The sequence below is a fragment of the Stenella coeruleoalba genome (genome assembly GCF_951394435.1).
Source record: "Stenella coeruleoalba genome assembly, chromosome: 1".
In the NCBI taxonomy this organism is placed as follows: Eukaryota; Metazoa; Chordata; class Mammalia; order Artiodactyla; family Delphinidae; genus Stenella; species Stenella coeruleoalba.
The window spans coordinates 103,734,953-103,759,980 of NC_137169.1; the positions used below are offsets into that span (position 1 = coordinate 103,734,953).

The window sequence follows — 25,028 nt, forward strand, 5'->3', positions numbered from 1 at the left end:
TTTGTTCTCATTTTAGTCAACGCTGTGCATTTTTGTTGCCATATGATCTAGCTTTCTGTGCTGAAAAGGTAATTCCTAAAAGGCATGTTTCATGCCTCCAAAAAGGTGTCTGTGTCAATAATTCTCAATCAGTGTCTACCTAGAAAAATTATGCTAAGTCCTTTGAAAAGAACCCAGCTTCCTATACAATACATTCCTAAATCATGTTAGATAGTCTGCCTTCAGACTGTATGGCTCACTTCTAACAATGTCCCTTTACATTACAAGCTGCAAATATTTACTGATTAAACTATGTCAACTGCTCACTACACACTGTTGTGTCTTGTCATGCTGGCAGCTATCACAAAGGCTTTTCAAACTTCTTGGTCATATCTTATGGGTGACAAACTAGGACAGGGGCAGGGGATGTATGGAAAGGATAACTACCAGATAAAGGCAACTCCTACCAGAAAAAATAATACTATATACCATCTTGTAGAGTTTTTCCATTCATTAATTGTTTATTAATTTTAAACCCATTTAATGGGCATCTGCAGACTTATAGAGTTTTAAAAAGTTAGTTAAATGAATAAAATGAATCGGGAGCTGGACTCCACTGCCCCATACCATGGACCAATGTGAGTCACGCACATTAGTTCTCCCTGTGACCAAACAGTAGACTTATATGATAATTGGGATTGTGATATCCTTCTTGAGTACCGAGCAAACAGCCATATAAATGGACAGAGAGGAAACAGAATCATGCTGTTGATTTCTGAATCACCATGCTTCAGTAATTACTAAAGTTAACAAATGTTACACAGAAGAGTTCCATGATATATGTTTCACGTGGATAGACATCTTTACTGTGAATGTCTCAGAGTTTGTAATATGCTCTTGTGACTGTGAATCTCTAACAAAGAAATGGATAAAGTACATAGCATTTTCCAGATCTGACCAAAGTAATAGAGTAAGGGTGTGAATCTTGTAACATACCTGTCATGCTGCTGAATAACAGCCAGCCGGACTTTTTATCACCCTTAGAATAATAGCAAATTAATCCCTACAAAGTCATATATGAAATGGCTCCAGCTTAACTCTCCAATCACATCTCCTTCCACTCTCCCTTGCTCATTCCACACCAGACTCACTGGCTTGCTTGTTGTGTCTTGAAGTTTTTGAACTTGCTTTTCTCTGTCTGGCATGCTTTGCCTTAGATAGTCATCTGTTTCAAACCCTTACTTCATTCATATTGCTGCTCAAATGTCACCTCCTCAAAAGCCTTCTGCTTCTTATCCTGCTTTATTTTTGATCATGGTATTTATCAGTGCCTAATAATATTTGTTTATGTCTGTCTCTCCATATCAAATGTGAATTCCTGGAGAATAAGAACTTTATCTTATTTTCCCTAACTGTATTCTGAGCAACCAACACATGCTAGGAACTCGGTAAATATCTATATTTTTTGATTGAATGAGAGAAATCTATACCATATACTGAAACTGGAAATAAATACAGGGCCATATAGAGAGAGAAGAAATGTGGAAGAAATCCTACAACAAAAGCTTATTTGGGGGTAAGCATAAGATTTGTTTTCATTCTGTGGCAAAGAGAACCATATCTGGGTTTCTAGAGGGAGTAGTTAATTACGTCTAAGCAGGATAGGTCAATGTTTTCCTTGCTTTTAGGAGCATAGCTACTTATATCTTTACTGCTAGTTCCATCTCGCCTTGGGCTGGTGAGGGTGACAGCATGAATGTTCCATTTTGATTTAGAAGAAAACTATAAAGACAATTCAGTATTTATATAAATACAGCCACTCAAGAGAAAACTCAGGCCAACTATAACTCTAAATAGACCATGATGTCCCATGTGTCCTTGAAGCAATTGATATGAAATCTGTGGAATAAAAATTATTCTATTCTGTGGGCTGCCAGATTTCCAGGAGATCTGATATTCCCTCTTGTGTCTAAGGATCCAGCAGAAAAAAGTCTCCAGTTTAAAAAATATGTTCTAAAAATTTGTGCACCAGTTATTTTGTCAAAGGAAAGAACATTCTAAGACTAATGTGAACTCTCTATTTAATAGTAAAGCAAGAGTCATTTTTTCTTTCTTCCTGATTTCTCCCTTCAACCGCATAATCCCTTGACAGTGTGATTCAGTAGTTTTTGACACATCTGGAAATGGATGCATTCTCATTCCTTTGAAAAACAACTTTCCTAATCTGTTTTACTTTAGAGATAACAAGATCCCTCTGCAAAGCAGTTACTTTATTAAAAAAACACCCAACAAGCATAAAGGGCACATCTAAACCTATAGCCTCACAGTTATCAACTCTCAGGTTTTTCATAAATATCCAATAGGCCCTGTCAAGTTCAAAAACAGTCTCAGATGGATGTTTGGTTGAGAAAAGCACAAATACTCAGCTCTTCATGTCCAGGAACAGGCTTTTATATATATCTGATGCTAAGATGGTTGTGCAGGAAATATATGAACAATTTCTGCTTTGTTTAAAGAGATCTAAAGTCGATGCTTTAGAAATGTGACTCAGGGTTAGGGGAAAAAGCAAAAAAAGATTAGCAACAACAACAAAAAATTCCCTTACATATAACAGCCGCAGTGAGGAACCAAGGCTCAGCTGCCCTCCCCCACCCAAATGTAACAGTTTCTTGATGTAGACCAGCCTACACCCTGTAGAATCCCTTACAGGCCAACCCTTACAGGGTTCAGCTCTCACGATTGCTCGGCCTCTAGGATACATTGTCCATCACAGCATTGTCAGCCTTGATGATTAGGGAGTTGCTATAAACATTTACTTTGCACCAGGATCCAGAACACCAACTTATGTGGTTTGACCACCAGGTGGCAAAAGTTGCCTGAGAAAAAACTATATACCAACTGCTCTAAAAAAAAAAAAATTAAAAAATTAAAAAAATTAAAAAAGCAAAATAAAACAAAAAAAACCCCTCAGGCCTTATATCTCTCCTGGCTTATTCTGGCTCTACATTAACTCAAAATGACTTCTTTGGAACTTCCTTGGTGGTCTGGTGGCTAAGACTCTGCACTCCCAGTGCAGGGGGCCCAGGTTCCATCCCTGGTCAGGAAACTAGATCCCACATGTTGCAACTATGAGTTCGCATGCCCCAACTAAAGATCCTGCATGCTGCAAGGAAGGTCATGGATGCCGCAAGGAAGATCCTGCATGCCACAACTAAGACCAGGTGCAGCCAAATAAATAAATAAAGTATTTAAAAGAAAAAATGACTTCTTTGCTATACATGTACATTCCCATAGGATTCACTAATACCATAACATCTCAGGCTAACTTATTTGGCTTAATTTTTTGTGAGCTAGGCTAATAGGTAAGGGTATTTAGAACAGAGAAATAGGGAACCAGCCCTAATGGTAAGGAACTAGCCCTAATGGTAAGGAACCAGCCCTAGGAAGACCCGAAGGCAACAAAATCAGGTTAAGTGTTGCCATGAAGAAGAGACTATGAATATGGCTAAACTATCAGATGCATCGCAAGGAATTTCTGGAACTGAGGAAGCCACAAGACAGCCACAGTGGAGGAAGCATTGATTTGGAGTTAGATAGCCCTCTTTGGAATCCTGACTTCCTGCTTGTATGTGGTTGAAAAAGTTACTTAACCACTCTGAGTCTTTGTTTCCTTGTCTTCAGAATTAGGCTAATAGTAACTTCCTCAAAGGCTTGATGTTTATATAAAGTATTAGTTAATATATGTAAAATAGCACAGTGCTTGGAATATAGCAGGCAATATTAAATAAATGTTATCTCCCTCCCTCCTTTGTCCCCTTCATCCTCACTTATCTGCTCTGCTAACAGGCAAGGAGATTTTCCCTAATTCCACTCCATTGATGACTTCCTCTTCTACCCTCATTTAAGTAAATGAAATGGTAAGATGACCATTTAGTCAATACTGACTTAACACCTATTCTTTTGTGGCACTATTTTTTAATGCTTTTTAAAATTATGAAATATAATACAGAAAAGTACAAACAACATAAATGCTTGGTATAATGAATAATGATAAAGAAAAGTCCCAGCACTCCAGACATCTTATGCACGTTCTTTCACAATCACACTTCTTTATTAAACTTGCATATTATTCCTGACTCTCTTTTGTGGATTATTTTGGGTTTTCTACATACACACTATTTACAAATAATAACAGTTTTGTTTATTCCTTTTCAACCTTTACAATATTATCTTTTTCTTGCCTTACTGAGTTGGCTAGCATCTCCTGTATAATCCTAAATATGAGTGTTTATAGTGGATAGTCTCCTGATCCAGGGAAATCTTTCAACTTTTCATCTTGATATATAATGTTTATTATAGTAATTTTAAAAATAACCTTTATAAAGTAGAGAAATTTTCTTTCTATTGCTAGTTTGTTAAATTGACTTCATAAATCGCTGTAGAATTTTAAGTGCTTTTTCTGCATCTATTGAGATATTTTTCTTACTGTGTTAATTGATAAATGATGTTGATTTTACAATGTATGTTTTTTCCTTCAATCTTGTTATAAAAACTTGTACTTGATTATTATCATTTTGTATATTGCTAGATCAGTTTACTTACGTTTTATTCAGGATTTTGGCCTATATATTCATGAATAACTTTGATTTATAACTTTCTTTTATTGTATTATCTTTGACAGTTTTATTATAAGGCTGATGTTAATTTCATAAAATGAGTGGGAGAGAATACCCCTTCTATAGTTCCTGGAATTAATTTTTGTTAAGCTTAGAACTATTTCTTTTTTTGAGCATTGAATATCACTAGCCAATGACATTATTTGGGAAGATTTTAAATTATTGATTTAATTTATTTAAATAGTTACAAGACTATTCAGGTTCTCTATTTCTTCTTGAGTGAATGTTAGTAAGTTATACTCTTCTAGTAATTTGCTCATTTCATTTTTAGACTTAGTGGAATAAAGTTGTTTATATCCTTTTACTGTCTTTTAAATTTTTATAGGATTAAAAGGAAGTCCATTTCTTTATTCCTAATATTTTTATTCCTGATACAGCTTTATTTCTAATATGGTTATTCATGCTTCTTTTTGTGATCAGCCTTTTGTAAAAAAATTTCTCAATTTAAAAAATCTTTTCAAAGAACTAAACTTTTTCATTTTATTTGTTCTACCTATTGCATCTATATTTTCCATAATTTCTTTGTGGTTTGAGAGCATACTCTGTAGTTTTGATCTGTGAAAATTTGTTTTAGGACTTGTTTTCTGATGTAGTATATGATTAATATTTTTAAGATAAACATACTTATGACCTCTAAAAAGCTATAGTATTAAGGAGGCCTTAATATAGGCATATGAATAATGGTAGTAAGTAATAGGAAATGATAACTGATGCCATAAAGGAAGCATAGATTAATTATGACCATATGGAATGGTAAGGGAGGCATTTCCTGGTGTACACATGTAACAAAGCTTCATGGAGGTACCATTCAAACCTAATAATAATCAAAAAGAGAACTCTAGTTGGAGGGTATTGTGGGGAAAAGTCACAGAGATTGAAAAGAGCAGGCTGCCTAGAGGAAATAGGGCCTAATTCTGTTTGGCTAGAGCATAGGATAAGTGAGCAAAAGGGAAAAAGTAGAAAGGGTTTGGGAAAAGTAATCTGGTACTGCTGAAGAAGCACGTAAAGCAGGCCAAGAAGTTGGGTTCTATATTGCAGGTAGTAGGGAGCCACTGAAGGTTATAAGCAGGGACATAACAGAAGTGTATTTTAAGAAATTAATCAGTTGTGTGTAAGACAGCTCAATAAAAATTTAGCCTAATATTCTTCTATGCTTCTATACCTCCTAATACAACAATATTTATTATGCTTTATTCTAGAATGAGAGTAACCGCCTAAGCCATGAGGAGGAGGGAAGGGAACTGATGTTCACTGAGCACTGATTTTGTACCAAGCTCTGCACTGGGCAGTTCATTATGTTACTGCAGGTAATTTTTAATAAGTTTTGCAAATAATCACAATAGCCTTGTAAAATACTAATGATGAAAGTTTTAATTATGTTCACTGTACTACATTTATGAAGGTAAGAGTGGACTAAGAGGTTTTATATTTTGGGAAAAAAAAGGTTGAAATAATGAGGACTTACTCTACAAATAATAAATGCTGGAGAGGGTGTGGAGAAAAGGGAACCCTCCTACACTGTTGGTGGGAATGGAAATTGGTACAACCACTATGAAGAACAGTATGGAGGTTCCTTAAAAAACGAAAAATAGAGCTACCATAGGATACAGCAATCCCACTCCTGGGCATATACCGTATCCAGACACAACTATAATTCAAAGAGATACCCACACTCCTATGTTCATAGCAGAACTATTTTCAATAGCCAAGACGTGGAAGCAACCTAAATGTCTATTGAAAGATGAAAGGATAAAGAAGATATGGTATACACACACACACACACACACACACACACACACACACACGGGAATATTACTCAGCCATAAAAAAGAATAAAACAATGTCATTTGCAACAACATGGATGAACCTAGATCACATTAGATGAAGTAAATCAGACAGAGAAAGACAAATATACGATATCATTTATATGTGGAGTCTAAAAAATGATACAAATGAACTTATTTACAAAACAGAAAGAGGCTCACAGACATAGAAAACAAACTTGGGGAGGGGAGGAATAAATTAGGTGTTTGGGATCAACAGATACACACTATTATATATAAAATAGATAAACAACAAGGACCAACTGTATAGCACAGGGAACTATACTCAATATCTTGTAATAACCTATAAAGGAAAAGAATCTGAAAGAGAATATATATATATATATATATATATATATATATATATATATATATATAACTGAATCACTTTGCTACATATCAGAAACATTGTAAGTCAACTCGACTTCAATAAAAATTTTTTTTAAAATAATGAGGACTAACAACACTCAGTAACAAAGTTTAATTAACCAAATAATTTAGATATTAAACAGTTTTTCAACTGAAATAGGGAGGCATTTAAATAATGCATCTTGAATCTTTTTTTTTTTTTTTTGGTTTATACATTCTCTAGTAGCGTCTATACACACGCACGCACACACATATAGACACATGTACACACACAGAGACACAAGTTTACTTACTCAAAGGCTCAGGTTGGAGCTGCGACTTCAAGCTTTTCTGCCCTGATGGTTCTCTGTAATCAGAGTCTAAGGATTTCCTATTATCCAGGTCAGAATACTTCATATTGTTAGTATCAGGCTGACTAGGATCGGAAGGTTCTTTGTTGATCTCATCATCTTGCATAGATGTTGACCAATTCTGATCCAGAAATAAAACTCTGTCTTTGATTCTACTATCTAGGCAGTGTAGAGAGGATCCATAAGATACAATGCTAGACAAATGGACAATCATACAATGCAAGAATACTTTTTGTTCCTTCCAGGCAGTGTACCTGTTCGCTGTCTGGTCTCTTGGGTATTCATTTTCATGATGTACTTTTGCCTTATCTGTTTAGCAAATCTGGCAGGGTTGTCCCATGGTATGTTGAACATCTCAGAATCTGTCCCATACATCATTCTAGAAGGTTTTAGTTTCCCTTCTTCATCAACCTCAGAGAGTTTCAGGCTCTCAAAAGTAAACACTTTGAAGGCTCGCTCTACTTCATTCCAGCTCAAGACTTCTGTAAGAAAGTAGGACAAGTGCTGCTAGGAATGCTCTTTATTACCACATGGTACAGGGCTAAAAGAGGGACAACCAGGGAGTCAGTCCACCAAAATGACAAAGGAGTCACGCCATGATGGGTGTTGACCTGACTTTACACACAGGCTCCACAATTCTGCAACAAATACCAAAGGTAACTAATAATAAGAAAGCTGCACAATCAAGATATAATTTATTAAGATAACGCTCACAAACTGCTTCGTAGCTGAATGAATATTAGGTGTCCAGATTAATTCACATGGACTTTCCGGGGTATCACATTGGTTGAATATATTTAAAACTTGTCATTTTTCATAGAGAGCAGACTTGTGGTTGCCAAGGGGGAGGGGGGAGGAGAGGGATGGACTGGGAGTCTGAGGTTAGTAGATGCAAACTATTACATATAGAATGGATAAACAACAAGGTCCTACTGTATAGCACAGGGAACTACATTCAATATCCTTGGATAAACCATAACAGAAAAGAATGTAAAAAAGAATGTACATGTATAACTGAGCCACTTTGCTGTACAGCAGAAATTAACACAATTGTAAATCAACTATACTTCAATAAATAAATTAAGAAAACGTCATTTTTAAGCAAAAGCACCTTTTGCTGTGGTTGTAATTTAAAACAGAGAAATCACTCACTCAAGTCTAACATAGGCTGTTATGTTCAGTAGGCTTTTCTGTTCACTCAGGCTAAGAAAAGGCCTCTTTCCACCCAATGAACTGGTACAGTACTTTTCATAATTTTACTTTAAAGGTTATCAGCCTTCAAGGGGCTATATTAACTTGTGTATTTATTCTTTTATAGCATTTATTCATGCATTCACTCACTCACCTGTTTTTGTTTTCTATGTCTTAGGCTTTGTACTCTATGTATTTTTCTTTGCCTGAGATTTAAAGAAAAGATTTGGTTCTTGTGCTTTAGAAGTTGAAGATAGAGGTGGGAGGTAGGTGTTAACAAATAACCATGGAATTCAGTGAGGGAAGGCGAAATGACAGTGACAGATCAATGAATCAGAGGTCACCTACACTTCCTCTCCAACAGAGGTGAGGGCAGCGGGAAGGTTCCTTTTGGAAAAAATACAAGGAAATTCAGAAGAGAGACAGGAAAGTGGTTAAAAGTGACAGAATTAAGTTTGTTCATTCATTCATTTCACAAATATTTTTTGAGCACCTACTAGTTGCCAGTGACTTTAGTAAAGGGACCACAGCAGTAAACAAATCAATGAACTTCTGATTTTATGGATTACCCATTGTAGCAGTTAGAAACAGAATAAACAGATAAATGTATCCTGTATCAGAGATGATAAGAAGAATAAAGCCAGGTGAGGGGATAAGAAGTGATAATGGTTGGGGAGAAGCTTCTATTTTATATAAGGTAGCCAGCAAAAAGCCCTCTGAACAAGTAAAGCAAAAATGTGAAAGAAGTGGGGGAGCCATATCGATATCTGGAAAAGAGCAAATGCAAAGATGGAGGCAAGGGTGCAAGTGACTTGTCCAAGGAATCACAGTAAGGCCAACCAGATAGAGTGGAGTAGAACAACGAGAGCTTGACAGATGATGAGCTCCAAAAGTGGGAGGCAGAACAGCTTAGATTTTATTAATACTTTGAGGGAAATGGGTGATCACTAGAGGGTTTTGGGCTAAGAAGGCACATGATCTGACTGACATTTTAGAAGGGTCATTCCCATTATTGTGTGAAGAAAAGACTGTAGATAAAACGGGGAAAGCCTGGAGACCAACTGGAAAGCTATCGAAATAGTCCAAGTGAGAGGTGGTGCTGGACTGGGCTGGTAGTGAGGGATGTGGTGGAATTGGTTGTGGGGCGTGAGTAAAAAGAGGAACCAGGGATGATGCCAAGGTTTTGGTAGAAAATAGTCACCATTTACTGAAATAAGGAGGACCATGAAGGGACATGTTTTGAGGAAATCAAGAGTTTGGTTTTCGACTTGTTAAGCATGAGGAAAGAGAAAAGGAGGAGAGGCAGAGGGACAAGGGTTTGGGATGGGATATGGGAGCAAGATATGTGGGCAATTTCAGTGGTGGCAACACAAACAAGAATCTTGTGTATTGTACAACACGGGGAATATAGCTTATATTTTGTAGTAACTGGAGTGTGACCTTTAAAAATTGTATAAAAAAGAATGTGTACATATCCTCCCATAAAAGACAAAAGCAAATGTGAGCATACGAATCATCCTCTTCTTATCTTTCGTTTCCTTTCCTTTTTTAACTTAATTATCTGGGAGACTGTTCCACATCACGATATAGATATGCCCCACTGTTGTTAAGTCGCATGATTTTGTACCACATAGGTTTCTGATATTTTAATGAGAGCTTCTGATGGACATTCAACTTGTTTCCAGTATTTTGCTACTGTAAAAAAATGATTCAATAAATGTGCTTGTTCATATAAAAAAAACCCCAAGAATCCTGTGCTGCGGAGGGCAGAACTGAGGTGGAGAGAGAATAAAATCATATCACAGGGCAGAAGGAGAATAGGAGTGTGGCAGGATGGAGGTAAAGGCCAGATGTTCTCAGAACACCAGGAAGAGGGTGATTATGTAAACAACAGACAGGACATACCCAGGCCCACTAGGCTACACCCCACATTTCCATGAGGTGAAGGCATGGCAGTATTAAAAATTTTAGCTTTTTCTATTACTAAGCCTGTTAAAAAAATGAAAAAACAATCAAGATTAAAATATTTCATAATTTGCTTAGAGTTAGAAATGAAAGGAGAAGGAAGAATCTGCACATGCTTTTTTCTTTTCTAGGTCAAATCAAAATGTCTATGTAATTTCATATTTCTTCTTATAAGCAGGAAGGCATTTGCTTATTGCCTCAAGTGGAAATAGTATATGTTTTAGGAAATGATTGTCTATATCATAAAATTCCCATGAACTCTGCAATAAGAAGCTGATTTTAGATATTTTTAATGACCCCTCTTTCCACTGTCCTCAAAGAGCAGAAAATGGCCCTTCATGTTTTGAGAGGAGGTGAACTGGTATTAACACTCTCAGCACCACACCACAGGGGGCGCTCTAAGTTCTCCTCTTAACCAGGATGGGGGCTACCATGTCATCTCCAATGATGTCAATGAGGGGATGTGGGACTGGGAGGCAGGGAGGAGGAATAAAGAAGGGGATTATGCTTGTAGAAACAGTGAAAAGAAAAGCCAGGGCATCAGATTGAAGAATGTTATGCATCGCAGCTATCATCCTACTGCTAATGATATTATTCAAGATAAGAAAAGTGCAGTCAATCAAAATACCCACCCCAGCCTCTGAAAGGTCAATAATCAAAATACTTTTTGCAGATGGGGGTGTAATCGTTAGAGGCACACGTGACCATAAATGAACGAACTTAAGCTACGACAAAGCAATGTACTCACCACTTGTACAAAAGTGCATGAGCTCATGAATTGTAGCTAGACGTTTCGTGCTGTTCCATGGCGGGGGCAGAGGGAATTCAAGGAATTCCCACAGTGGCAACTTAGACTGCATCTTCTGCTCAATTTGAACCAGGTCAAAATTCTTTAGATCCTGATGAAAAAGAGCAACATGACAGAAGACATTAAAATAAGCTGTCAAGTGCCTTATGCATATGGAGAAGGCAAAACATGATACCCTTGCTCTCATTATTTGGGAACAGGGGAAATCAATGGTAATTGGGGAAGACAAACTGTTGGTATTTTGCTGAAGGTCAAAAAAGCTAGTTCTCACTTTGCCAGAGGTTCTTGGTGCACACAAATGATGGATTCCTCATTCACAGTGACAAACTGCCAAAGTCTCAAATGTATTCCTCCCTCCCTTCTGAGATCCTTTTCTGGCCTCCACTAGTTTTTTCATATTAGCAGATGTATAAAGCAAGGCTTTAATGCAAATTTGGTGTAGTCGCAATCAATTTAATGGTCCGTTGGACCTCTGTATTTAGGCCAGTTTTCTTTGCTGATGTAATTTCTCCTTTATTCATTTCCATTTTCTGAGATCTTACTTTGCAAGCAGGTATCTACTTTGCACATTACTGGTAATTAGCATTGGTAAAGCTATCTCATTAAGATTTCTTCAACTGAATAATTACTAATGAGATTTCTTGCATCCATTATCCTCAGGGTAACCTGGTTACTTATTACCTTTAGCACATATTTCTTGTGGGCGAGGGCATCGTGATAGTTCAGTAGGAGAGGGCCTCTGGGCACTGGTTTGCTTTCATTTTCCTCTTCAGGTAAGAATATTTCATGGAGATTCTATTCAAATTAAAACAATATTGATGTAAAGAGAGAGTTCATACTTTTCAAAGCATACACACTTTTTGGTTTTCTCACACCATCTGACCTTTTTCTCCCTCTCTGTCAGACAGAGAGAGGGCAGGATGGACATGATGTGAGCTGCAATTGTGTGGTCCAGCCCATCTGCTCTGGGAGGCGGCTCCGCCAGACTCGGTGGGACAAGGTCTTCTTCACTTGCCACAACCTGTTGACATAAAGAGTTGGGAGGAATCAGTTTAATAGTCAGTTCCTTACTGATAGTCACGTATTTCCATTGCTTTTAGTAAAAACAAGGCAGTTTCTACCAAAAAGTTTGGTGATTATACAAAGTGGCAGTGTAATTACCAGTGACTACCAAAGTAAAAGGGAAAAAGTTTATAATCCATTAAAACATTAATTTATATATAATTATATATATTAAATTATTAAAGTATATATAATTTTCATACATGTACTAGAATAGATAACACAAAATGCAAATGGTAAACAGGAAATTTTACTATGGTAGAAATCAAACTAACAATATTAATATAATTTTTCTTAATGATTTACTCTTTCTTTTAAAGGACTCAAAACTATGCTCTCACATCTTTGGATTCAATAAGTATTTATTGAGTGCCTACCACATGCCAAGCACTGTGTGGGCCACCCTCACATACATCATCTCATAAGCCTCACAGCAATAGTGCTGAGTAGCTATTATTTTCCTATTTACAGAAATGGAATTAGGGTGAGGGAAATTATGTGCCTGGCCCAAGCCCAAGGCTGCTTACTGGGAGGAACTGGGGTTCAGGTCAAGTCCTTAAGATAGAAAAGTTATACATGGTGAGATCAGTAAAGGGTAATATTCTTCTTAATATGGAGGAAGTGAGGCCTAGAAAGATTAAATGCCTTGTTCAATTTTACGTGGTAAACAAGAAGTTGAAATATAATCAAGATAGGCACCTAATTTATAATTGTTCTCTTCACCTTCAATACCAATATCACCCGCTATGATTTCACACCGCTCTACAGGATTTTTCAACCTTGAAATTTAAAGACATTTGGACTAGATTTTTGTCATGGGGGCTATCTTGTGCACTACAGAATGTTTAGCAGCATCCCTGGCCTCTCCCCATTTGATGCCAGTAGTACCCCTCCAGTTGTGGCAGCCAAAAGTATCTCCAGACGTTGCCAAATGTCCCCTGGGAGGCAAAACCCCCTGTTGAGAACAATAACAAAATAGTTGTATACTCTTTACTGTTTATCAACACATTACTTTTAAAAGAGTCACTCCTGTCTCCACTTTCTCTCTTCCTACCATCTCTTGGACCCACTCCAATCACAAGAGACCATGCAGAACTGTTCCATCTCTGAAATGTTAAACTCTAATATCCCCTCCTATAAAATCCCACACGATTCCTCTTATATTTCAATTTTTCATCCCTTTATTATCAAACACTTATTCAGTCAACATGTATCTCTTATTGGAGCCTTCTATGTGTCAGGCACTGAGCTCATCAACTGTCCCCTTTGGTACACAGAAAACAGTGGATGGTTAATAAATATTTGTTGCTTTGAGTTGAGTTGAATAAAATAAGTAAGATTAAGATAACTAAAATGATACTGTAAGCCATATAGGGCTATTAAACTTTTACAAATTTATTGATATAATAAAACTACTGATCTTCCAAAAGCCTTACAGGGTAATTAAAGGCAAATATGAGTGTGCTTACCTAATTGGTTAGAAAACTAAAGAAGTCAACAAGCATAAAAGTGTATGCTGGAGGTAAGAGATGATTAGAGTCTAAAACTATTTTAATATTCAGTGAGATAAAGGAATATTTACATACATGAAATAAGAAGGACAGTTATAAAAAGAAATTAGAGAATTTATAAATTAAAAATGTTATTGTTGAAACAAAACTTCAGTAGCAGACTAGACTCCACCTAAGAATAAATTAGTTGGAAGTTAAGCTGAAATTCCCAAAGGGGTAAAATTGAAAGAAAATTTAAAATACATGGAGGTAAAAACTAGAAATTCCAACATCTGTCTAATAATAATTAGTATAAATCAAAAGAAATAATATTTGAAGATATAATTTAATTGAACAAATATATATTCAGGGTCTACTATGGGCTAGGTGTGGTTACTGTGTGCTGAGCAGAGAGCAATGAACAAGACTAGATTAGGTCCCTGCTTGCATGGAGCTTACATTCTAGTGAGAAGAAGATAATACATAAAGGAAATAAACATTTTCCTTTTTTTAAAGAGCAGTTGTTGATAAGAAAATAAAACAAGGTGAAATGGTAGAGAGCACTCTGTGTTGTTGTGGGCCTTCTTTAGATCAGGTGGTCAGAGAAAGCCTATCTCAGAAATGCCACTTTCACTGGGGACTGAATGACAAGGAGTATCCATCCACCAGGCAGACAGACATGTGGGAACAAAACTTTCTAGGAAGAGAAGTTAGTGTAAAAAAACTAAGGTGTAATTAGTGAATGTGAGGAAAAACCAGAAGGTCTATGTAGATGACCAGTAGTGAGAGAGAGAGAGTGGGAGAGAGGGAGAGAGATGGGGGGCAGGAGATGAGATGACAAACATCCCAGAACCATATTTTTAGGGTCTTTATGGACCAGCAGAAGGAATTTTGATTTAACTCAGAATGTGGTCAGAAACCAGATTATAATCCTTTAGATCACAGAGGCAATGAAAAAACAAAGCCATAACTATACATAGCCTTGGAGGGAGGAGATATGGAGATATATGTATAGGTGTAGCTGATTCACTTTGTTATAAAGCAGACACTAACACACTGTTGTAAAGCAATTATACTCCAGTAAAGATATTAAAAAAAAAAAAAGAAAAAGATAAAACTCTAATAACTACCAGAAAGAAAAAATAGATTACCTACAAAGGAAAAAGTATCAGATTGACATCAGACTTCTCATCAGCAGTGTTAGAAGGGAAGACCACAACAGAGCAATGCTATCAAAATACTTTTCCACTTAGACTGATGAGGTTCAAAAGTGGTTTCTGTCACTTACTACTTGGATAATTTACTTTTTAGGCCTCAGTTTCCTTTTCTGAGAAATAGGGAATAAAAATAGTTCCTGCTCCATAGGGCTGCTCTAAGGATTAAATGAGTTAATTAACAGCAAATTCTTTTCAAATGCATATATAGTACTCACGAGAACTGACGATGTACACCAGGTCACACAGGAAGCCCAGGAAATTAAAAAATATTTTTAACATCCAGATCATGCTTATTGACCATAATGCAATAAAATTAGAAATGGACAATAAACAGTGGAAATTAAAAGATTTAGAACTGAATACATTGAAAGCATCATGATGCAGCCAAAGAAATACTCAAAAGGAAATGCATAGCCTTAGGTAAAGTGAAATAGACTAAAAATAAACAAAGTGAGCTTTCAGTAAAAGTGAAATACGAAATAAACCCAAACAAAGTAGGAAGAAGGAAATAATAAAGATAAATGAAGAAATTCATAAAAAGTAAAAAGGAGTGGATCAGTGAAACAAAATGCTGGTTCTGGATAAAGAAGATGTGGCACATATATACAATGGAATGTTATTCAGCCATAAAAAGAAACAAAATTGAGCTATTTGTAATGAGGTGGATGGACCTAGAGTCTGTCCTACAGAGTGAAGTAAGTCAGAAAGAGAAAGACAAATACCGTATGCTAACACATATATATGGAATTTAAGGGAAAAAATGTCATGAAGAACCTAGGGGTAAGACAGGAATAAAGACACAGACCTACTAGAGAATGGACTTGAGGATATGGGGAGGGGGAAGGGTAAGCTGTGACAAAGCGAGAGAGAGGCATGAACATATATACACTACCAAACGTAAGGTAGATAGCTAGTGGGAAGCAGCCGCATAGCACAGGGAGATCAGCTCCGTGCTTTGTGACCGCCTGGAGGGGTGGGATAGGGAGGGTGGGAGGGAGGGAGACGCCAGAGGGAAGAGATATGGGAACATATGTATAACTGATTCACTTTGTTATAAAGCAGAAACTAACACACCATTGTAAAGCAGTTATACTACAATAAAGACGTTAAAAAAAAATGCTGGTTCTTTGAAAAGACATCAATAATCGATATAAAATTGCATCCATGATCAAAAAAAGAGGGCACCAATAAATAACATCAGGCATAGGAAAGGAACATAACTAGATACAGAGAAAAACTTTTCAATGTATATTAGTGAATAAAGAACTTTTATGACATTGAAAACAAATAAAATGGACATGTTCATTTAAAAATATGAATGACTGGGCTTCCCTGGTGGCGCAGTGGTTGAGAGTCCGCCTGCCGATGCAGGGGACACGGGTTTGTGTCCCGGTCCGGGAAGATCCCACATGCCGCAGAGCGGCTGGACCCGTTAGCCATGGCCGCTGAGCCTGCGCGTCTGGAGCCTGTGCTCCACAAAGGGAGAGGCCACAACAGTGAGAGGCCCGCGTACCATAAAAAAAAAAAAAAAAAAAAAAAATCTACAAGTGTAAAAGAAATGCTAAATGCAGTTGAGGACCATTTACCACCCCACCCACCTGCCCAACTCTGTTTTCTTTCATTAAAACAACACCTGATAGTTTTAAAGATATGCCTACCAAAACTTCAGCAAATGTTATATAAAATCATTCCAAAATGTAGCAAGAAAAAGAGGATTGAAGCTGATAAAGCAGATTTTAGCTTTATCTAAAATGTTCTAATCTTTGCAAAGAAGAATGCATTCAGGTATTATGAGCGTAATTTTAAAACAGTTAAAAAACAAAAAAACCAGAAGCAAAGAGAGATGAAGTGATTGACTCAAGGTTGCCCACCTGGGAAGAAAGCTTCAGCGTGTATCCACTTACCTGTTCCAGCATACAATGCAGTATCAAGGGCACAGAAATGAATTCTTCCGGAATTGGATTCAGCAAATCATTGTAATATCGCATGTCTACTTCATTTGTGATGACGGAAGCCACTGTAAAAGATACAAAATACCACTGTTCAATTAAGATGTGTTCTCCGTTTCTCCCATCAAAATTTCATCCACAGATTCAAACTCTGATCATGCACTGATAAATGTAGGATCTTGAGGTGGAAAGAGATGTGAAAGCGACACCAAGGACAGTCACTCCTCAAAGCACCAGCTCCTGGCACTGATCCTCCAGCAACAGGTTTCATACATGCCTGGTGGTGGTGGTGCAGCTGGACCTTGCAGCTCGTCATATTGTTGTGTTTTCTTCTTTCCAGGGGTTACAGCAACAGTTTGTGGGGGCTAAAATAAGAATAATTAAAAAAACAATTGAAACTTCCAGCTGAGAGATGCTTTCATCCAATGCTGGTATGATGGGACTCTGACGGGATTCCGGGATTCTGAGATTGTATGATTATGTTCACACCACAAAATCATTTGCTAATATTAGGATCAAATAAATGGGTTTTGTCTGAGGAAGGAAAGAAGTTAATGAAAACTGAAAAGAAGTTTTCAGTTTTTCCTAACAGAGCCCACTGAGAAATTTCCAGGAAAGAGATGGGAAGATGGGGCATCTTCTCTTCTCTTCTGTGTCACTCCGGGGTGACACAGAATCATGCCATTCTCCCTCTAAGAATCCTTCAATGGTTCTCCCACAACCTTCAGGATAAAACCCAAACTCTTGAGCTCAGCACCAAAGAACATTCTGGCTCCCGCCTTTCCAGCTCGTGTTGCTGCTCTCCACTTTGCATGTATCACCTGGGAGCACTGCCATACCCCGTGGTGTGGTCCTGGACGCAATACTTCTTTACTTTGACCTCCATGTCTTTGTACATCTTTTCCCCCTTCTTGAAAATACCACTCTGTCCCTCTCCCCAGTCAGGTTTTGCCCAGGCAATTCAGCCTCAGCCTTCAGCACATCACTTACCCTGCCTGGTAACATCTTCCCGACTCCCGTCTCTCCATCCCGCTCTGCTCAGGAGAGGTGCCCTATTTATAGCTTCTCCTGCAAGCTCAGCTGACTGTCCTCACAGTGCTCATTATGCTAAACTGAAACCACCTTTGCCTTGACTGCCATTTCCCCTTTAAAGGTTAACCACAATGAGGAGGACAGAGGATGGGTCTTGTTCATTATAGTATGCCAGCACCTGGTACAGTGCCAGCACAGGGTAGGTGCTAAAATAACATGGTGATTAAGTTATCAGTAGCCCTCCTTGTTCCAGATGCTATTTAGTGCTCCATGGCTGAAAAGTGGGTTCTATCATCCCCTGTGTGTGTGGCAGGTAGTTGGGGGTTTCATAAAGCTCCCATCACATGGATGCCCTTTAATGCTGTGCCTGGGGGCCTGGATCTCACCCTCACCCATTAAATCCCAGCAGGCAGTGTTCCCTTGCTACCAGTATTTGTGTGATTTTTTTTCTTCATGTTTTATAAATGTGAAAATTAAGTTGTTCAGCAAATCATTCGGCCAACTCAAGACATTCTCGCATATGCCTACCTCAGAAGTCAACGTAGCTTCTAAGATAGGTTTCTCACTAACCACCTGTGGGACGTTAATAAGCTGCATGTTTTCCAAATAGTGCTGGTGCTGCCTTTTCCAATCCAGGCTGTCGTACATCAAACAGGCAATATTTTCAAAAATGTTGGTGCCCAATTCCAGCTACAGGTGAGAGAATTCATGACAATTAGTCCTCAGTTTCATGTTGTGGGAATCAGATGCATGATTTGTATCTCCCTTATAGCCAAACCTATCACTTTTTACAGGGAAGTCCTTCCCCAGCTGGTCCCCAAACCACTGAATCCCAGTCATGGTGACCAAGTCTTCATTTGCTGAACCCTTCGGGCCCTTCTTGTTCACCACAATGCAGACTGTTCCCTTTGGAGGGCCTATGGCTGCCTAGTATTGTTAAGAGCCTAATTAATGCTTCAACGAGGTGAAAAGTGCCCTATTCATTCATGTCAGCAATGTGGCCTATTTTCTAGGTATGTCCATTCCTAAAGCAACTCATTAGATAGGTAATTTGCATATCCTCAGCCCAAGACAAGCTCTTGCTTGGCGACAGACACAAGAATCGCAATGGCAATCACCCGGCTTTGCACACCATCCCCACGAGTCCACTGCAGTATGTGTGCAATCAGGATTTCTTCCTTTCCTCACCTGTGCTACCTTTAGGGAAAAAACCCTAAGACGTCCTAGTAGACTAATACTACCATAACACCCACAAGGTTTATGATCTGGCAAGTGGGTGATGGATCAGATACCTCTATTACCTAGGCTTTCATTTCCAGAAGTGGAAAAGCACTGTTGGTTAGCACTAGGCGTGTCTGCTTGAAAGCGAAGAAGGATTAAATAGGCTCCTCCTATGTCCCAGCCGCAGTGGTAAGGTAGAGAGAGAAAGCACCTGGTGGGAGCCAGCGAATCACAGTCTGGCGTGAGACCAGTGAAGTGTCAAACCTCGCCCATCCTCACAGCACAGCTGTCAGTCTGGACTTCACGCGTCCCCGCTAAGACTGAGAATTCTTCAGTTAATATCAGCTTCAAACTGATATTCTTTGCCCACATTCTGGCATATAAACACATTTTTGTTTGTTTGTATTTATAAGAAATACAGTAAAAAACTTCTGCCCTATTATCCCTTAGGGTAACTAGCTAATTTCTTTTTAAATCAAATAGCAACTCGCATGTTAAAAGCCAGAAAATTATTTCAGCAACCAAGGGCTTGACTTGAAATGTTGCAGATGTAGTTCATAGGCAGTTAGCGCTTCTCGATGGGCATTTATTTGATATAAAGCTTTCGTTACCTGGGTTCAGCAGAAATACAGCTTGCCTGCTTGCAGCCAAGGGTACTAATGCTTTCCTTCTTCCAGAGAGGAAGAAGGACTACGGCTACTTGGCTGGCTCCTGGCTTGGATATGAGGCCATTATCAACTTACAGATATAGCTGAGAGTGGGATACTGTGTATCTACACCATGCATTTAAGCTACGGGTATTACAAATAGGTTTATTGCTTTTATATTTCGTAAGTAATCCCAAGTTTAAAATGAATTTTGATCTTCAGTATTAAATCCAATGGCCTTTTCTTCTGTAACCCAAATCTATTACTGAATTGCTTTCAAGGCTTTCTTTCCCCGTCATCCTCCATGCTGGGCCGTTCACTCACAAACCATACCTTACAGAGGCATGCCTTGACCTAAAAGTCTCCTGCAGTTGGACCCAGACTGCAGCCCTGGTGTGAAGGAGATGTTCAATAAATATTTGCAAAGTGACCGATAGAAGATCGGTGTGTCCAGTTGGGCAGCAGAGCTAAATGTCTCATTCCTCACTTACCTTCATGGCCCAACTAGAGACCCTAGACATTAATCCTCTAGTTCTGAAGTCAGTGTTTCAACGAAGCTGATACTATTTTTTTCAACATGAAATTTATGAACTTTAATTGCCATTTAAACTCTTCCACTCTATTTTTCAAAAGGAAAATATAGTCACATTTACTGTCTTTAAAAATGGAGGGATTAAAATCTTCTGATGAACACTAAGTTGTTAACACTGGAATAAGAAACAGGATGCTGGGAATGGTGCTGGGTCTCTTGGAGCTGCAATTGTGTGCCTTGCTGTTCACATCTATGTACTGATGATGCAACAGAATGTCTTCTACCTTGGGCTCAATGCACATCAGCTATTCTCAGTCTATGCCTGGGGAGTAAATAAGACACATGGAAGGCAGCTCTAGTTAGAGCAGGAGCAAAAGGTTCTCGGTTTGAGGCTGCCTTAGAAGACTCTTGGTATTGCCTCCTCTGAATTAGCATTCAAGATACGTATGGCTGGGATCTCCTATGCCTTATTGAACCAAAACTGCATATAAGTTCTTTACAAGGTATGTGGCCAGAACTTGGCCCAAATGAGAGAAGGACTGTTTCCACAAAACTTAAACTTGTGGATGTGGGTTTTTAAGTTAGGCATATATTTATATGTTCTCGGGAGAAGAGCTGGTCTATTGTAGAGCAAGAGTAGAAAGCTGTCTTTCAGATGGTGTTTCGGGATCCCAGGGATATGGCCTCTTTCTCAAACATATCACACGTTTGCTGGGCATAATCTGGAATTCCAATAAAATAGGATGGAATAGTCATAGTATGACGGTACCTGGTATGCCAGTATCTCTGGGATAGAGAAATACAGCCCAACTTAACACATAGTAGAGGACAGATGGACTCTTTTCTGAGCTCAGGCTTAGAGGCAGGGGAGTGAAAGACAAAGCAGGAAAGAGGAAGATATCTAGATGAAGGAGTGGGACGACACAAAGCAAAGGGAGTCCACAGTAACCAGTTTTGCCTACGACAAGCTCTGCCTTCAGCCACAGCTTTTCTATGTTCAGCATTGTTTCCACATATAGGTCAAGGCTTATCTTTATTCTTACTATTGCCAAGGTATCAGACTTAAGTGTTCTGTTTCTACGTGGTGACATCTAACGCCTTATGTTGACAGTCTTTGTAACTCAAACTGATCTCTCCATTGCTACTTATTCAAATCCTGTCCATCCTTCAAGGTTCAGATCTAGGCTTCCCTCCTCGGTGTTTTCATTTACTTCACCCAGTGCGCATCCATTTCAAGGTAAAAGAATCAGGGACTCTCATAGTGAGAACTGTCCATGCTCCAATCCATGACCGTGGGCAGCCTACCCTTTGTCTCGGAAACTGCTCCAGGCTTTGATGTCATTCTCCTCCTCTTAGACAGCCAGGTTTGGTTGTTTGTTTGGCAGCCACCCACAGTCATTGCCCACAGACACCTATCCCCCTCCTCCACCCTGCTTTTCCCAGCTCCCTTCACGGCATACTTTATGTGGTCCGTCTCCAAGACTCTGCTTTCAGTTCAATTCCCTTTAATGCTGATATATATCACCCTGCAAGGGATTCAACACTCCTGGGCCCCTGTTTGTTGGGACAGGGGGTCAACCAGGAAGAGACCTGAGAGGTCTCTTTTTTTACAACAGGAAGCATGGATAACTTCCCCAACAATGATAGCTAACATTCTTTTGAAAAACACCCTCATGTATTTAGCATTTGTTACTTTACAAAGCATCCCATGTCTTCTGTTTCTGAATTAACAGGAAACTTAGAGTGTGTTTCACATAACACACAGGCGCGTGGCACCTTGAACCCTGCCTCTCTGTTTCACGGTTTTGGTCTTGCCTCTCTGCGAGCACCTCAATAGCAGGGGCCAATAAATACTCTCAGGAAATGTCTACTAACTGTTGGGCTGGGGTCAAGTCATTCTATTAAGATAGACCTTGCTAGGAAAATACATGAAAAATACAATTCTGGCAATAAAAGCAAGGGCCTAGAAGAACAATGTTTTGAACTGATACATAAAAAAAAAAGACAATGTAATTTGACAAACTGTAAAATTTACTCTTTTCACAATTAATGTATATTAAGACTCTACTGCCTAGAACATTGTTAAGGTATGAAGCAAAGCCACATCACCAAATAAAATAATTACCATCCTTTATCTTCATCTCATCTTATTCCTTTGTCATTAATTCATACACTATAAGCTGAAGGATCAGGCTATAGCCATTATTGGATGTTCAGTGTGATCGCTGTCGTGAAGGTAAAGGAACCTAGCACAAAGCCTTCTCTGTAGACAGTGATTAATAAATATCTGTGGAATGAACGAATGGAGCAAATGCAACCACAGTGTCACGTGTTCAAACCAGTCACTCTCATTAATGCGTGTACTAACCAACATCTCACTGTCCGACCAGTCGCAAGGAAACTTGTCAGCCTTGACCATGTATTCAAGCCGAGCGACATCAAAGAGATTTGTTTCCGGTTTCTCATTATTCAGGATTGGTTCCAAGTACTTCCAGAAGATTTCAAGTTCTTTTATGTCGTTCTCTTTCTTCAATTTTTCAGCTTCTATATCTAATAAGAGCAACGTGTTTATACTACAAAATGAGAGTGTCGAATTTCTTCCCACGTTAAGTGTTTGTGGTGAGTCATATGCATTGCATGATGTCTGTACAGTACCAGAAAATGCAAATAAAGAAATGTAATTTTGAGAAGTGTTTGGACCTAGACTATATAATTCAACATCAGAGGATTTTACTCCTGAAATTGTTATTTACTATGAGCTTTTTCCACCCCTTTATTTTATAGTTGAGGCCCAGAAAGATTATAAGGTCACACACTTGGGGAGCTAAAAATGGCCAATACTTCCATAACTCTGAGATTGTATCTATATAGGAGCAGTTTTTCTGCCAGATCCCTTTTTGACTATTTTAACATTTGTTTGCTGCATAACTGGTTAGGAATGCAGTCGATCCAGTTCTCCTTCCCATGTGGGTAAAAACAGACTGGATCCATGATTTCTGCTTCAGTTAACTTTTGGTCACATTGAAATAGCTACTGGCTTCTCTGGGCATTTGTGCTCTGACTGTATAAAATAATGACAGTTTTCCATAAAGTTACACTTGAAAATTTGTCTGACATGGTTTGGTTTTTCCATCTCTAACTAAATAGGTTCTAATACTAAGATCTCACTGTTCTACTGTAAAGTCTCTTTTTCTACGATTTATTTTTATATATTAAATATTTTTAACAGAAAGACTACGGAGCTTGTGCAGCATTTTCTCACTGACTTGAATAATAAGTTATTGAATGTTACAACTAGGCTTTGAGATAGAAATAGCTAGGTTTAACTCTCAACTCTTTTACATAATAGCTGCCTCTAGACAGAATCGTTTTTGGTAAAATGGAAATAGTAAAACATACTTCCGAGGGTTGTCATGGAAACTACACGAATCAACACACTGAAAGCCCTTAGCATTGAGCCCAGTCCCAAGGCCTGTGCCCAATAAATGGTAGCTATTATTATTATCAGGGGTAGCCATTTCTAACCTGGAACAGCAATTTAAAAAATATGGTGTTATAGAAATCCGGATGTGGCTGTATAGGTTACAAAGCCCTGTGAAAGGATATTACTAATAAATAACAAAAAATCGCAATAGCATGTGGCAAAAAGAGCTTGGACTTCCAGGTCACACAGGCTTATATTGCATCCTAATTTTACTATCTGAAGTAGACAGTAGACTTTGTTCCCATCCCACAGAGGCAGTCTAGTACAATTCCCTTAGATGAAGACCCTGAGGTCTGAATAGTAGTGCAGAATAGTAGTGTAGTGGCTGAATAGTGGTGTAGGTGGGACTACATCCCACAGCTTCCGGGTCTAAAGCCTGGGAGATAAGCGTCCCCTCTGACTTATCAGAATAAGCCAGTAGCAAATCGGAGCAAGAACCCAAGGCTATGACCTCCCTTGGGCCATTTGGTGACTGTGGCTTCTGGCAGAATAGATTATCTACAGATGATCCATCCCACTCATGCTTTAGGTAAAAGTTATAGAGGAAAATTCCTGAGAAATGTAGTTGGATAACCAAGTCTATGCTCTCTGTGGCTCCACAGGGATAGAAACACAGGGTATGATTTGAATTTGCAAAATTTACAACACCTGGCTAGTGCAAGTGGCATAAATAGCAACTCAAAGTCTCGAAAGGATTTAATAATGTATGTCTTGTATGACTATGCTTTGGGCAGAAAATTGTATTTGTACTTTAAGGACAGTGGGTAACACTGAAGGATTCAGTAAGTTGTGTAGCAGACTGCATACCTTCTGGCCGAAGAAAACTTTCCTGCTGCTGGCTAACTGCTGCCAGGTGTGTCTGCAGAGGTTCATAATTCTCTGATGATATTTTAATCACGCTGCTTATGGGAATGCCGAGCTCAGTCATGATCGCTAATAACTGAGGACTGTTGAAGCCCACAACTATAATGTAATGCTGGGCACCGTCATCTGGCTCATCGTCTGTTCAAAATACCGTAGAGAAGAGCAGCCGTCATTTTAAAAGAGAACAGGTTGCACTCAGCCAGTTCAATGGCTCTATACATTATGCATGCGTTTATCATCCCTCGGGCTCGCCAAAAGCAGTCCGGTTGGCTGGAATGCAGTCATGTTGACTGGTTTTCATTATTGCCCTTCCAGTAAGAAGGCTGTGGCCATTTTACAAAATATTAAATCACTTTTGCAAATGAGACA

The 25,028-nt window shown here is 38.5% G+C and overlaps 1 protein-coding gene across 1 annotated transcript in view; it reads right to left on the minus strand.

The window, feature by feature from the left end:
* The window catches only part of SPAG17 (sperm associated antigen 17), a 229,695-nt gene that overhangs the window by 133,870 nt on the left and 70,797 nt on the right, over positions 1 to 25,028 (minus strand). Inside the window, exons 6-15 of the mRNA XM_079944374.1 lie at positions 24,603 to 24,797; positions 22,680 to 22,861; positions 18,440 to 18,601; positions 17,157 to 17,244; positions 16,835 to 16,947; positions 12,045 to 12,182; positions 11,843 to 11,956; positions 11,102 to 11,252; positions 7,452 to 7,679; positions 7,141 to 7,356 (exon numbers count right to left, since the gene is read on the minus strand). Of these exons, the coding sequence (XP_079800500.1) occupies positions 7,141 to 7,356; positions 7,452 to 7,679; positions 11,102 to 11,252; positions 11,843 to 11,956; positions 12,045 to 12,182; positions 16,835 to 16,947; positions 17,157 to 17,244; positions 18,440 to 18,601; positions 22,680 to 22,861; positions 24,603 to 24,797 (1,587 nt within the window). The remainder of the gene's footprint in view (positions 1 to 7,140; positions 7,357 to 7,451; positions 7,680 to 11,101; positions 11,253 to 11,842; positions 11,957 to 12,044; positions 12,183 to 16,834; positions 16,948 to 17,156; positions 17,245 to 18,439; positions 18,602 to 22,679; positions 22,862 to 24,602; positions 24,798 to 25,028) is intronic.